At 49.4% G+C, this 13,473-nt stretch overlaps 1 protein-coding gene and 1 long non-coding RNA gene across 4 annotated transcripts in view; one reads left to right on the top strand and one right to left on the bottom strand.

The window, feature by feature from the left end:
• The window catches only part of SGPP2 (sphingosine-1-phosphate phosphatase 2), a 101,571-nt gene extending 100,715 nt beyond the window's left edge, over positions 1-856 (bottom strand). For 2 of the 3 annotated variants that reach the window (XM_049106758.1, XM_049106759.1), the window contains exon 1: positions 601-856. In XM_049106758.1, coding sequence (XP_048962715.1) covers positions 601-786 — 186 coding nt within the window. In that variant the 5' untranslated portion in view covers positions 787-856. Of the gene's footprint in view, positions 1-586 lie in introns of all 3 variants that reach the window. The other variant, XM_049106760.1, reaches the window with a different exon arrangement.
• Positions 126-13,256, top strand: LOC112656622 (uncharacterized). Its single transcript, XR_003134516.3, has 4 exons — positions 126-222; positions 6,277-6,448; positions 10,385-10,472; positions 11,129-13,256. It is a non-coding gene; the product is annotated as an uncharacterized LOC112656622 (long non-coding RNA).
• Positions 13,257-13,473: the final 217 nt, after the last annotated feature.

The following is a 13,473-nucleotide window of genomic DNA, read 5'->3' as shown; positions in this document are numbered from 1 at the left end:
AGGAAGGGGGGGGCGGGTCTCCAACTCCTCTAAAAGTTACTAGGTATCCCACGGGGCAGAGAAGGAACAGGAACAGCATCCCAGGGGGTTTCTCTAGAGCCGCACAGCCCCGCCCTCGCCCTCCCCAGCGAGCTCCGTGGTCCGGGGCCCGCGCTGCGCCGCCCCGCGCAAGCCAGGGGCTTCCCAACTCCTCAGCTCCTGGATCTAGAAATCCCCGCAGAGGTAAGGGCCACTTCCTGCCCCCGAACGGCTCCTCCCACCCCTCCGCGACCGAGGGAGCTGGAGCGGCCCCCACCTCCGTCCGCAGCCGCGTCCTCGGGTGCCCCCCCCCCCCCCCGGCCGCTGCAGCCTGCCGGGTCCCTGCGTCCAGGCGGCGATGCCCGGGCGCGCTCCCCTAGGCCGCAGCGGCTGCGCATCCGCACTCGGAGGGCGGGGGGGGGGGGTCCCCGCACAGCTGTTGGAGCCCCGGGCGGGGGGCCGGGGGCCGGGACCCTCCGGGAGCTGCACGAGACCCCCCCTCCGGGCCGCCCCTCCTCGTCCGCAGTTACGTAACCGGCCCTGCGGGAAGCCCCCCCGGCCCGCGCACCTGGCCGCCGTTACCTGCGGGGCCGCGACGCTCCGCAGCCCGTGCGCCGGCGCCCCTGCGCCCCTGCCGGCCGCCGCGCCCTCCGCGGGGCCCGGGCCGTTGTGGCGGGGACCCTCCTCGGGCGCCGGGAAGAGCCCGCAGCGGCGCTGGAAGCGGGCGACCAGCTGGGAGTCCTGCAGGCTCCGCAGCAGCTCGGCCATGGTGCGCCCGGGCCCGCGCCCCACGCTCGCTCTGCAGCGCCGCCCGGGCGCCCGCGGGCCGGCCTCGGGTGGGGTGGGGTGGGGTGGGGGTGGGGGTGGGGGTGGGGGTGGGGGGCGGGCGGGGCCCGGGCGCCGGCCAACAGGTGCGCCGCGCGGGTCCTAGCGCCGCCCCGCCCCGCCCCGCCCCGCCCCGCGCGCCCAGGTGGCCGCCTCCCCCCGCGGGCTCGGACCGGCTCGGGCGGCCCCGGCGTCGGGCCAGCTGGCAGCGGGGCGCGGCGCGCAGGTGCCTCGGCCGCGCCCCCCGCCCCCCGCCCCCGCGCCCCGTCCCTACCGGCCGGCGCAGAGGTGCCACCTCGCGGGGGGCCGAGCCGGGGACACCTGCGCCGTCCTCCCTGCGGCGCGCGCTGGGCCCGCACCGACCCCACTTTCACCCCGAGCCCTCCGGCTCCCCGCACCCCGCTCCTGTTTCCTGGAAGAATGAGCCCTCTCGGGAGGATTCCCAAACTTTGTGGGTGTTTTTTTTTTTTCCAAACTGTGATGCAACGTCTCCCCGCAGCCCGACCTCCCTCCTCGACCTTGCTCAAGAACCCGGGAGGTTGACAGTCACCCTGAATCACCCGCTGGGGCCTTCCTTCCCCTGCTCTTGTGATTTGGCAATGGGTGAGCACCCTGGGAGACGGGCGTGGAGGAAACGCTCCCCTTTCCCGGTTTTCTGCGTTGGGAAAGATGCTGCGGCCCCTCCCGCTTCTGCTGCTTTCCTGGCTCGGCCCCGGTGGCGGTGGCGCAAGGGCGCAGGCTCATTCCGACACTTAGACCCCGAGGGAACCAGGGGACGCGCGGGGAGGAGGGTTGGACGTCTCACCGCGCCCTGGCCCGCTTAAGGATCTCAGCAGGAGAGGAGCCTTGGTCTCCCTCCCTCCCTCCCTCCCTCCCTCCTGAATCTCCCCAGGGGTGCTGAGGTCCCCCGTGAGGGCTCCTGTGCTTCCTCACAGCGACTGAGACGCACAGTGAACTCAGGCCTCCCTGATCAGCCTGCAGCCAAAGCACAGACCTAGTCCTCTGTCCTTCTGTCTGCGGTGGACAGCAGAAGGCTGCACACTGACTCCCTGGTTGCACAAATGACTATGAACAAACACCGGCCACTTGCCTGTGTATCTGGTTGTCCTTTCAGATCTTTGGGATGTAGCTTTCAAGGATGATTTGGTCTCCCTGACACCTTAGTTTCTGGTCCCATTCCCAGAGCAAGATCAAGGGGACAGAGAATGCCACAACACCTGGGAGTCACTTAACTTATAGAGGAAGCACAGGGCTGCTGTCACAACCCAGGAAGGCTCCTCTCCCCAACGTCACTGCCATTTACAGCCATTGGGACGGAACCCTCTAGTTGAGTTTTAAAAGCTCACGTTTGACTAGCGCAGGGCCTGTTCTTCTTATGTGTTAAAGAAAGAGGCTCTCCCATGAAGACACTTGAGTGATGTATCTCTGACATATTAAATTTCCTTTCTCTCAAAGAAAAGAAGCAAAGCAAGCATGGCACATGTAACATAAAGCCAAAGAATTGCACATTCAGATAATGTCCTTTATCTCCCTGGAGGATCAAGTACTGGCTCCAGCTCCTAGTGACTTGTGATGTCACCGGGTGCCTTAGTTTTCTCCCTGTGATAAACTAATAATCTGCACTTCTTGTTTTGTAAGGCTATTGTGAAAAATCTTTAGATAAGCTCTATAAGGCAACCTGGTGACATGGCCATAGCATTCTGTTTTGCACCAGAGCCACTCAATTTAGGAGGAATCTTCGGGAGGATTTGGCTCTGAATATCTCAAGTGAAACTAAAAAGCCAGTGGCTTCCGACGCTGATCCATATGCTCTCCCCAGAACCTTTCTTTTAAGGCACAGGTTGATGTTCTGAACATAAATTTCCCAACTCATCTAATAAAAATCAATGTCCTCTAGAAGTGGTAGGCTGAAGGACTGCTCTAGCGTAACATTTAGTGGAGAAGTTACACGGTAGCCTGAAGTCATGCATTTAAATTAATAAAGTTGATGCAGGAAAAATAACCTGTAGTTGTTTGGATAATTTAACGCTAGTCATGCCTGGGAGAAATACATTTTGCTGGTTTTTTACCCCCCGCCAGTGTAGAAATCCAGGTATTTGTACTTTGATTAATTGTGTATATATAATAATTACTAAGTGACATATTTTAAAGGAAGAGTGATGGATGTATTCAGTAGGGTAAAGGTTAAGCTGCTATAACAAAGAGACCCCAAAATCTAGTGGCTTAAAGAGCACAGCTATTTATTTCCCTTTCATATAAGAGTTCTAAGGTGAGAAGTCTGGGTTAATGGGAGGCTCCATGAGGCCACCCAGTAACTCAGATTCTTCTCATTTTATTGCTCCACCACCCACTGAGACCAAGCCCAAAGTCACTGTCCTCTTCTGCATGATTGAAACTTGGTTATGGGCACATCTTAAATCCAGTGAGTGTCCTGAGCAGCAGACTATGTTCCACCAGTAAGAACATGGTCACATGGCCCCAGATAGGCTTGGAAATGTCACCTCCAGCAGGGTAGCCTATGTCCAGCTTCCACTGTATTTCAGTGAGAGCAGGGAGGACAGATGTTTTTGGTGGGCAATCAGGCATGGGAATCAAACCAGTGTTGGTTTAAATGTTGTAAAATGTAAATCTGTGTTATAATTCAACCCATAATCTGCCCAATTTTATCTAGCAGTCTGTCTTTAATTTGACACATTCTAAATACTCACGTGCACATACAAATCTTTGTCAAAAGAAAGCACTAAAAATAAGTAAATTCAAAGGGAAAACTGTTATCTCTTTGTGGAACCAAAATGAGGAAGTTAAAAGAAAATGATGTCAAAATGCCTTTTAAATGAAAAACATTGGTATTGATCGTATTATTACATTTTAAATTCTGATTTAGAGTTCTCTCTCTATAGAGCAGGTCACTTCCACATTACAACAAAACCATTCAGTTTTCAACTTGGCGATTATTTCCTAGATCAAGACAGATATCCAGGGTTGGGTTCTGTATTGGTTATCTATTGCTTCATAACCAATTATCCCATTTATAGCAACCTAAGACAGCAACATTTTTTTTAAAATTTTTATTTATTTATGATAGTCACAGAGAGAGAGAGAGAGGCAGAGACATAGGCAGAGGGAGGAGCAGGCTCCATGCACCGGGAGCCCAACGTGGGATTCGATCCCGGGTCTCCAGGATCGTGCCCTGGGCCAAAGGCAGGCGCCAAACCACTGCGCCACCCAGGGATCCCACAGCAACATTTATTGTCTTGAAGTTTCTTTGGGTCAGGAATCCAGGGCCATCTTAACTGGGTCCTCTGGCTCTGGGTTTCTCACAAGGTTGCAGGCATGTCAAGGCTCAACTGAAGGTAGGTCAGCTTCCAAAATCACGTAAGAAGTGGTTGGTAGATTTCCATTCTTTGTGGGCTATTGGCCAGAGGCCACCTTCTCTTTCTTGCCTTAGGGGTCTCTCCATAGGACAGCTCACCGCCCAGCAGCTTCCTTCATCAAAGCAAGCAAACAGAAAATCAGAGAGAGAATCCAAGCAAGACAAAGTAGCCATCTTTCACAATCTGATATTGGAGGTCACACCCCAATACTTTGGTCACATTCTACTTAGTACAACCAAGTCAGTAGGTCCAGCCCACGTTCAAAGGGGGTGGGGATAAGACAAAAATTTAAAGAGTAGGAGGTAAGAATTACCAGCTGCCTACCACAGCTTCTTTACATCTACATTAACTTTCTATCTTCATACCCATAATATCAATCCGTATCATCCCAAACAAATATGATTCATAGCATTGGGCTCAAAGAAATAAGATGCATGTACACACAAAAGAAGGTGCAATGACATGAGAACAATGGTGCAATGGAAGACACAGGACATCAGAAAATTGATTTCTAGTAAAAAAAAAAACTGTACTGGATGCCGGGGTGGCTCAGCGGTTGAGAACCTGCCTTCGGCTCAGGTTGTGACCCCAGGGTCCTGGGATTGAGTCCGTCACGGACTCCATGCAGGAAGTCTACTTCTCCCTCTGCCTGTGTCTATGCCTCTCTCTCTGTGTGTCTCATGAATAAATAGAATCTTTAAAAAAAGAAAACAAAACTATATGTACCACAGCTGAAATTCTCAAATCTGGGATAAGCATTACCTCACCAATCTGCCAAAGTCATAGACACCTTAAAGACAGTTGAAAGCAGAAACTATTAAGTTGGCAAAGAGAAAAACAATGAAACAAATAAAGAAGTCCAAAAACAGATTTTTTTTGGGGAAAAAAAATAACAAAACCGAAAAACCGCTAGCATGACAAAGAATAAAAGGAGAAAACATGAAAGCTCAAAATTAGAAATGCTAAGGAAGAAATAATCATCAAAAGCAGAGGAAATTTTAAAAGTCTTTGGAGGGTACTTCCCATACCCTTCCCATTCCCTCTGAGAATGTAGATGAAATAGAGAATTTCTTAGAAAGAAAAAACTTACTAAAAATTGGCCGCAGTCTAACAGAGCAATTATCACAGATGTAGGTAAAGGGGTTCAAATCCTGCCCCCCATAAAAAGCATTTAGGCTAGATAGTTTCACAGGGAAATTCTTCCCAACCTTTAAAGAATGGACGATCTCAATGCTACTTATTTCCAGAAGAAAGAATTTTTCTAAATTCCCTTATAAAGTCATCATGATATGGATCTCCAAGCTGAAAGAGCACCAGGAGGAAAACAGAAAACTCTCACTTGTGGATAGGGCTCAAAATCTTAGGCTATCCACAGCTGAAACCCAACAGTCCGCTTAAAAAAGAACGTGTGGTGGCTTAAGTGCAATTGGTTCCAGTCATAACGTGAACAAACGTCGTTAAGTAGCAGCGACAACAAAAAATCCGTCAATATTACCGTTGCATTAGTAGCGCTAAGGGGAAAAGTCGTATGATTTGTTATACAGGTTGAATTGTGCCCCCCAGCTCCGAGGATCTCCTAGCACCCAGGACCTCAAATGGGGCCTCATTCAGAAATAGGATGGTGGCAGGTGTGGCTAGTGTGGCACGGGTCCCCAAGCCCAAGTGCCGGGTGTGCCCCTAAGAAGAGGGCTCTGTGGCCCCAGGGAGCACACCGGAGACCGCCCAGGCGGGGGCTGCAGGGCCACGGCTGTTGGGGGCAAGGCCCTGGAGCCCCACGGTGGGCGGGGAGGGCGCCCCTGGGTGCCGGAGGGGCCTGGTCCTCGGCCCCCACGCCCGAAGATCGTCGGAGATGCCGGAAGATTTTCCCCCGACTTACAGAGGTAGCAGATGCTTTCTGCAGGGTGGGCGCTCAGGCCGGCTCCCCGCGGGAAGGCGGAGGGTGAGAGGGCAGGCCGCCGTCGCCCTCGAGCTGCGCGACCTGGCCGCAGAGCCACAGCCGGCTGGCCTCGGCCCGCACCCCCGGTCTAATTTGGGCTCAACACACATGCTTCCTTGTTAGGAATTTGGATTCCGAGGCCGCATTCGGCATCTGCTGAACTAGAGAGGAGGAAATGCAGGAGCTAGGGCCTACACCAGCCGGCGGGCGCCCCTGCCGTGTGCTCCTGAGGACGAGCTGCGCGACGCGGACAAGGCACCCCGGGCCAGGTCTACGCTGTTTCCATCATTATGAGGTTATGAGGTTCCTTTCTTCTTTCTTTCTTTCTTTCTTTCTTTCTTTCTTTCTTTCTTTCTTTCTTTCTTTCTTTCTTTCTCTCTCTCTCTCTCTCTCTCTCTCTTTCTTTCTTTCTTCTTTCTTTTCTTTCTTCTTCTTTCTTTCTCTCTTTCATTCTTGACTCTATTTGAGAGAGAGAGAGCACGAGCAGGGATGGGGCAGGGAGCATGGGAGACAGAGGGAGAAGCAGGCTCCCCACTGAGCAGGGAACCCCAAGAAGGGGGGGCTTGGTCCCAGGATCCTGAGATCATGATGTGAGCCAAAGGCAGCTGCTTCACCGACTGAGCCCCCTAGGAGCCCCTGTGAGCTCCTTTTCTGTGCTACCCATAGATCCCTGGTATCAGATTGCCCATTTCGATCCCTTTTAGCCTCAAGAGGCCTAACTCAGATATCCAGGAATTGGCAGGACATGGAAACTGAGGCTCTAGAGCTCAGATGGGAGCAGTTTCCCACCTGTGTTAGGGGCAGGGCATCACCAAGGCCGCAGTCACTCTTACTGCCATGGAAACCACCGGTCCCCACCCTACTTCCCTAAACCCCCTCCTGTCCCCAGCCCCCTGGGCTGTTAGAGAGGGTGACACAGTCTGGGCTTCCTAGGAGATTCGGGAATTCAGTGAATCTACTGAAAATATTTAACCTCCTAATGAATCAAATTGCTTCCTGGGCTTTGCTGGAAGCCTCGTCACTTTATATGGATTAAACATTCTGAGATACAAGCCAACTTTTGGCACACAACCCTTCCAGAATTTGCAAACTACTACATATGAATTTTAGTGCTAACGTATATCTTTGTACGTACATTATGTAGAGTACCTGAGGATTAACAGGCTTACAGCCTAGAGACCTACCATTTGTTGATAAATTGATCAGGGCCCTAGGCTCCATGGGCTACCTGGCTCACCGAAAGGCTGAAATGTGAAGCACAGAACCCATCTTGTGTTGTTCACGGTGCTACTCTTTTTCTTCTCTCTCACTAATGAAAACCATTTTTCCTCTTTGGACACTTCCAATAAATCACCAAACATAAATTATCTTAGGGGGAAAAAATACCTTTTCAGGTTGGAAGAAACTCTAGCTTAAAACCTTGCTTTAAAAGAAAACATTTAAAAATAAATAAATAAAAAATAATAATAATAAAAGAAAACATTTACAGGTGCTGTTCCTGCAAAGAGGGGGGCTCAGAAAGAAGGCAAACGGTAAGAAGAAGGGCTCAGTCTTGGATTTGCCCCGCGGCAGACATTTGAGGGAGGTCCCATGCGCATCCTTGCATAAGGAAGAATATTGGAGAAGAATTTGATTTCAGCCAGAACTTCTTGGTTTGAATCCAGTTGAATCCAACCATATGATAAAAAATACTTTTTTTCAGTAAGTTTTTTTTTTTTTTAAGATTTATTTACTTATTCATGAGAGACACACACAGAGAGAGGCAGAGGCACAGGCAGAGGGAGAGCAGGCTCCGTGCAGGGAGCCCGACGTGGGACTCGATCCTGGATCCCAGATCCCGGGGTCACGCCCTGAGCCGAAGGCAGATGCTCAACCACTGAGCCACCCAGGCATCCCTTCCAATAAGTTTTGATGGATTTTGCGCACTTTATGCGGAACAGTGCAAAGTTTAGCATATTATACCTAACTAAAGAACCCGAAGGAAGGGACAGATCTTTTGTGCCGAGCAGTGCTAAGTCAACCCTTCTCTTTGTTTGGCTTTTGCTTTGATAAAACACATCAAAACATCTAATAAAGAAAAGTGAATAGTTTCTTCCAGTTCCATCAGGCTTGCATTGGGGTTGGTCAAGCCCAGGGACTGAGTGCTCTAGCGCAAGACAACAAAATAAAATATATCTGACTCTTCACGGGTGGTATATTAGGGATGGCCATTTTTATTCTTTTTTTTTTTTTAAGATTTCATTTATTTATTCATGAGACACACACAGAGAGAGAGAGAGGGAGGCAGAGACACAGGCAGAGGGAGAAGCAGGCTCCATGCAGAGAGCCTGACACGGAACTCGATCCCGGGACTATAGGATCACGCCCTGGGCTGAAGGCGGCGCTAAACCACTGAACCACCCGGGCTGCCCTTGTCATTTTTATTCTTAAAGAACATTCCCTATGAATATCACTCATGGTTGAGTCCTTTCCAATAACGAGTTTCCTGGACATCTTTATCATACGATTCAATATACAAATTCAGCTAAAGGCACACTAAGGCTGTGTTTATTACATAGACCAGGGTAGAAGCCTACCACTTGGTTATCAAAATTTTAAAGCCTCCAAATAAGCTTCCTGAATCCAAGGAAAGCATTTTTAGCTATAGTTCATGCATATATTCATGAATCATCTACAAGCTGAAAGTTGGTCGGAAAGCTTCACAGATACTCACTTCCAACACAGTCCCTAATAAACAAAGCCAGTCCCGGAATAATACGGAACAATATGTACGGCATTTTGCTACTTATGTTTAGGATATTAAAAGACACGAAACACATATTTGTGTGTGTGTGCGCACAAGAACAGAAGAAGATCCAGGATAAAAACACCCACTTGCTAACGTTCAGCTCCTGGCATAGGCTAGGAGCAAACGGGAACTTGCAGTTTTCACTCTGTGCACTTGGTATTTGTTTGAGTTTTTCCCAGCCATGTATAACTTCCTGGGATTTGAAAGGATTTGTTTTTTTCTTTTAAAACTCCTAACTGGGGGCGCCTGGGTGGTTCAGTCAGTTAAGGGTCCTGGGATCGAGCCCTGAATCGGGGTCCCTCCATGGAGCCTGCTTCTCCCTCTGCTTCTCTCTCTCTCTCTCATGAATAAATAAATAAACCTTAAAAAAAAAAAAAAAAAAAAAAAAAGAACTGGAAACTGATCTCCCTGGGCCAAGATTCATTGTTGGCCACACTTAGCTGAGCTGAGTATCTGCTGTTCTCTCTAGATGGGCCCCATGCTGGGGTTCTCTACAGTTCTCCTCGCTCCGTGTTCTGTTACATCCTTCTCTCATTGCTCATTTCATGGTTGGCTCGGTCCCTGAAGCCTTTGGGTTTTACAGTCATGGCACTTAAATCAAGGAAGGCCGATGCTGCTCCTAAGCAACGCTATCCATTGGGATGCCGTCTCTCAATGGCTGATACAGAAAGAAATCATCATCCCTTTCCTTAAGGCACCTGGATAGAGCCAGGGAGACAGGACAGGCGGTGGTCCCGTAAACCTAGTTAGAAACCTGGCACCCAGATCTTCTCGCCTTCCTCAAGCATAGCTAGTAACAGTCAGTAAACGATCCTATATTTGAATTTCCCTGAAGAGGGTGGAATGTCATCCACGTGGACATTTGTAGGATTTCTATTGAGGGTACGTTCACACATTGGCAATTTTAGTAAGGTTACTGTCTTGCTTAAATAGCCAACCCTTACCTCTCCAGAACAATTAACCAGAGCGCTGATTTGTCATTTTGCTCATCAGTCTTTCTCCTGCTACCAGCCTTCCTTCCTGCTAATTCCCTCTCCCACTGCCGGCGGGGCTAGGAGGCAGAGTGATCTGCATACCCCAGGTTCAAATCCAGGTCTTTCATGTAGTCTTCGGGCGATTCTCTTAACTCTGAGCCCAGCGAGAACCCTCTGTACCCGTGCGGTATTAGTATTTCACAGCCTACCTTTTTTTGAAGGATCACAGAATCTTCTCCAGATCCCCCAATTTTTTCCAATCTGCATTATCACTTTCTCAGCCTCCCCTACGTCACTTGGCTAATTCACCCCACGAGTTGAGATAGAAAGCGTGGAATGCCGCGGACCCGCCGCCTGCCAGCTGCTACGTGGAACACTCGTACCCACTTTGATCTCTGGACGGTGTGTGTTGCCCGTGAGTTCGAGGGTCTCAAGTAGTAACAGCTCCTATAAATGTTTTATGTCTCAGCCAAATACCAGCATGCGGCCTGGTTAACAAGCGCCTGTGGAGACTCACAGATCCCCATTCTGATCACGAACTGGATTCACGGACCATGGTAAGTGCCATCTGTATACATGAGGTCACTGGTCTCGTGGGTCGGCTGAATGGTAGGAAGAATGCGGGAGGGTTCTCTCCGTCCACTGGAGGATCGCTTTCACACAAGTGAGGTCTTAATTCATAAAGAGACAGGAAGTTGTCCCCTCTCTGTCAGGGGGTGCAAAATCCTCTCCCCAGCCTGGGTTAAGGAGTCGACTTCCTTTTCTATACTCGGTTAACCTTCACTTTGGTGGCTGGTTTCAGGGGAGTGGCCCCGCTGAATCTGGGCCAGTGTCATTGACCTATAAATGTCACACACGTCTCATACCAGCCACTGCACAGTAAATAGCCCCCACGTCTGACGGACTTCTAGGAGAAAGTGCCAGCGCCGGAGAGTCCAAGGGCAGGAGTGCTCCCACCGCCGGCCAGTGTCTGCTCAGCTAAACTCATGGGCTTTTAAAATAAAAGAAAATAATAAATGAAATAAAATAATAAGTAAAATAAAATAAAATCGTGGGCTTTTGCTGGACTTGCTGTACGGGAGGAAGGAGGACAATTTTTTTTAGGGGGGGCTATTGAAGTTAATACAATTTTATCTTATAGATTCATGTCTTTTCTCTGTTGTTTTTTTTTTTTTTTTTTTTTTTGGTTTTTTTTTTAAATAATACTTCCAAGCTCTCCCTTTCACCACAGGGCTGGAAGCCTAAAAACAGCATTTCTGAAACTCACTCTCACTGGCACAGGGCCTATTTAGAGTCCTCCCATGGGAGATACTGGTGTGATACTGGGTGCACCGTCCTGCTCCTGTGACGCTGGCAGCCTCATGTGGAAGCTTCCAAACATGACAGATATGAGGTTTGGCCACCGGCTTCTGGGTGCCTTGCTGTGAATCACCTACTCCCTATGACTCACCACACAATCCCATGATTCCTTTATTTCCTGATCACCTAAATGCCACCATGTTGCAGCTGGAGTCCCAGGGAAGCCAGTGGTGTAGGTCCAGGCTGAGCCCGAAGGCCTGAGAACCAGGAGAGCCACGCTGTGCGTCAACACTGAACAAACCTTATCTCTAATCATCATAAGAAACTGCAAAGTTTGGGGAAGTTTCTATTACTCCGTCTAAAAGATGAGAACACCGAGATTTGGGGCAGTTAAATCACTGCTACAGAACATAACGTTAACCAGTGGCTGGCCACCGTCATCAATTCGCAAGTGGCCTAACCATCCATGAACAGTCCTGTGCTTCAGGGCAAACACAAGTTTTGTTTCCGCTAAGCTGTTGTCGAGGAGAAGTCCCATTCTGTCCTCTTTCCCAGAAGCCACGTACAAAGTCACTGGGACAGGCGACATCATGTGCTGTGACTTTTAGCGGGGGGTGAGGAAGGCAGGATTGGATGAGTCCTTTCTGCAGGGAGGTCAGGCTGACGAGCAGAGATCCAGAGAGGACACATCAGACAAGAGGCAGAAGGCACAGCACAAAGACAAGCAGGCACAGAACGGTGTGGGTGGAGGACAGGGAGGGATGAAGGGGAAACGTCAGGGCAGAGGTTCAGGGACAAGATGAACACAATGGCCTGAGCAGGATCTGCAGAGGAGGCCCTCACCACGCAGTGTGTGGATGCAGCTGTCGTCACAAGCCACTTTGTTCTAGACAGTAACCCAAACACTTTTCTGATTAGTGAATTTAATTATTTTTTGAAATATTTTATTTATTTATTCATGAGAGACCCAGAGAGAGAGGCAGAGACACAGGCAGAGGGAGAAGGGGGCTCCCTGCAGGGAGCCCGATGGGGGACTCGATCCCAGGACCCCGGGGTCACATCCTGAGCCGAAGGCAGGTGCTCAACCACTGAGCACCCCAGGCGTCCCAGTGAATTTAATTATGAAGTCAGGCTGATAAAATTGTACTAAATACTAACTTTAACTTACAAAAAAATAAGCAGTTACTGAGCACCAGCACAAGCACTGGACTACGTGAATTTGTCTTAAAAAAAAAATGAAAGTGAAACCAATTGTCCACTTAAGAACTAGGACAGGTCTCCATGCAGTGATTAAATATATTAAAAAGAAGAATTCCATTATGTTTAGAAGCCAGCGCCACTGGATGTTTGTCACATAAACGGGATATGTTTATTTTAATACAAGTAGTTAGAGGCTCGGTTCATAGGACACAAAGAAAATGGATTAGGATCTTTTTTCCCTCTCTCTCAGATGATGTGGATCTGAATATCTTCATTTAGAAATATAAATGGAGAAGAAAAGCTTCATTGCACCAACTTTAATTAGGTGGACAAATATTATATTAGTAAATCATCCACCTCAGGGGTATTATTTGGTCGAACCCGCGTTGCTTTAGGAGAGGGCAGCGCTTCTGAAAATGATCACGGGGAAGAAGACCGCGTGATGACAGCCACAGAGCTCATAGGGCAGCCGGTCAACTAATGGGTCCTGTAATTGGCACAGAGATCAGCTTCTGCAGATAAGGGAGGAAGCATAATCATGTTGCTAAAAATACACATGGGCGTTGGGCTCTTCAATATCGAGTGGCTCACCCGGCACTAAGCGCATGAAGCCAAGCACACTTGCAAAACAGCTGTGAGGAGGCGCCCAGAATCCGTGAATCTACAGAGAAGCGCGGGGAATCGGGGCTTGGCTAGGCCAGAGGAGGAGAGCAGACCTGGGGACCTGCTAATGGGGTCTCTTTTGGGGACAACGAAAATGTTCCAAAACTAGATCGCAGTGACGGTTGGCAGGACTGTGAATATATTATAAGGCAATAAAGTGTATTCTTGCGATGGGTGAACTTTCTGGTATGTACATTATATTCCAACAGAACTGGTTGGGTTTTTGGATTTGTTTGTTTGTTTGTTTTTTTAAATCCTTTAAAAAAGAGAATCACAGAGACACCAGCCTACAGCCTTGGTATTTAGATATTTAGCCGCTGACGGCAAACCGACAAACAGCTTGTTGGGCAAAAAATAATCCTGGCTCCGAACAACCACTACCAGTCAGGGTTTGAT

The sequence above is a fragment of the Canis lupus genome, chromosome 37, assembly GCF_003254725.2.
Source record: "Canis lupus dingo isolate Sandy chromosome 37, ASM325472v2, whole genome shotgun sequence".
Taxonomy (NCBI): Eukaryota; Metazoa; Chordata; class Mammalia; order Carnivora; family Canidae; genus Canis; species Canis lupus.
Note: the sequence above shows the minus strand (reverse complement) of the source record. Positions and strands in the feature narration are given on the sequence as shown.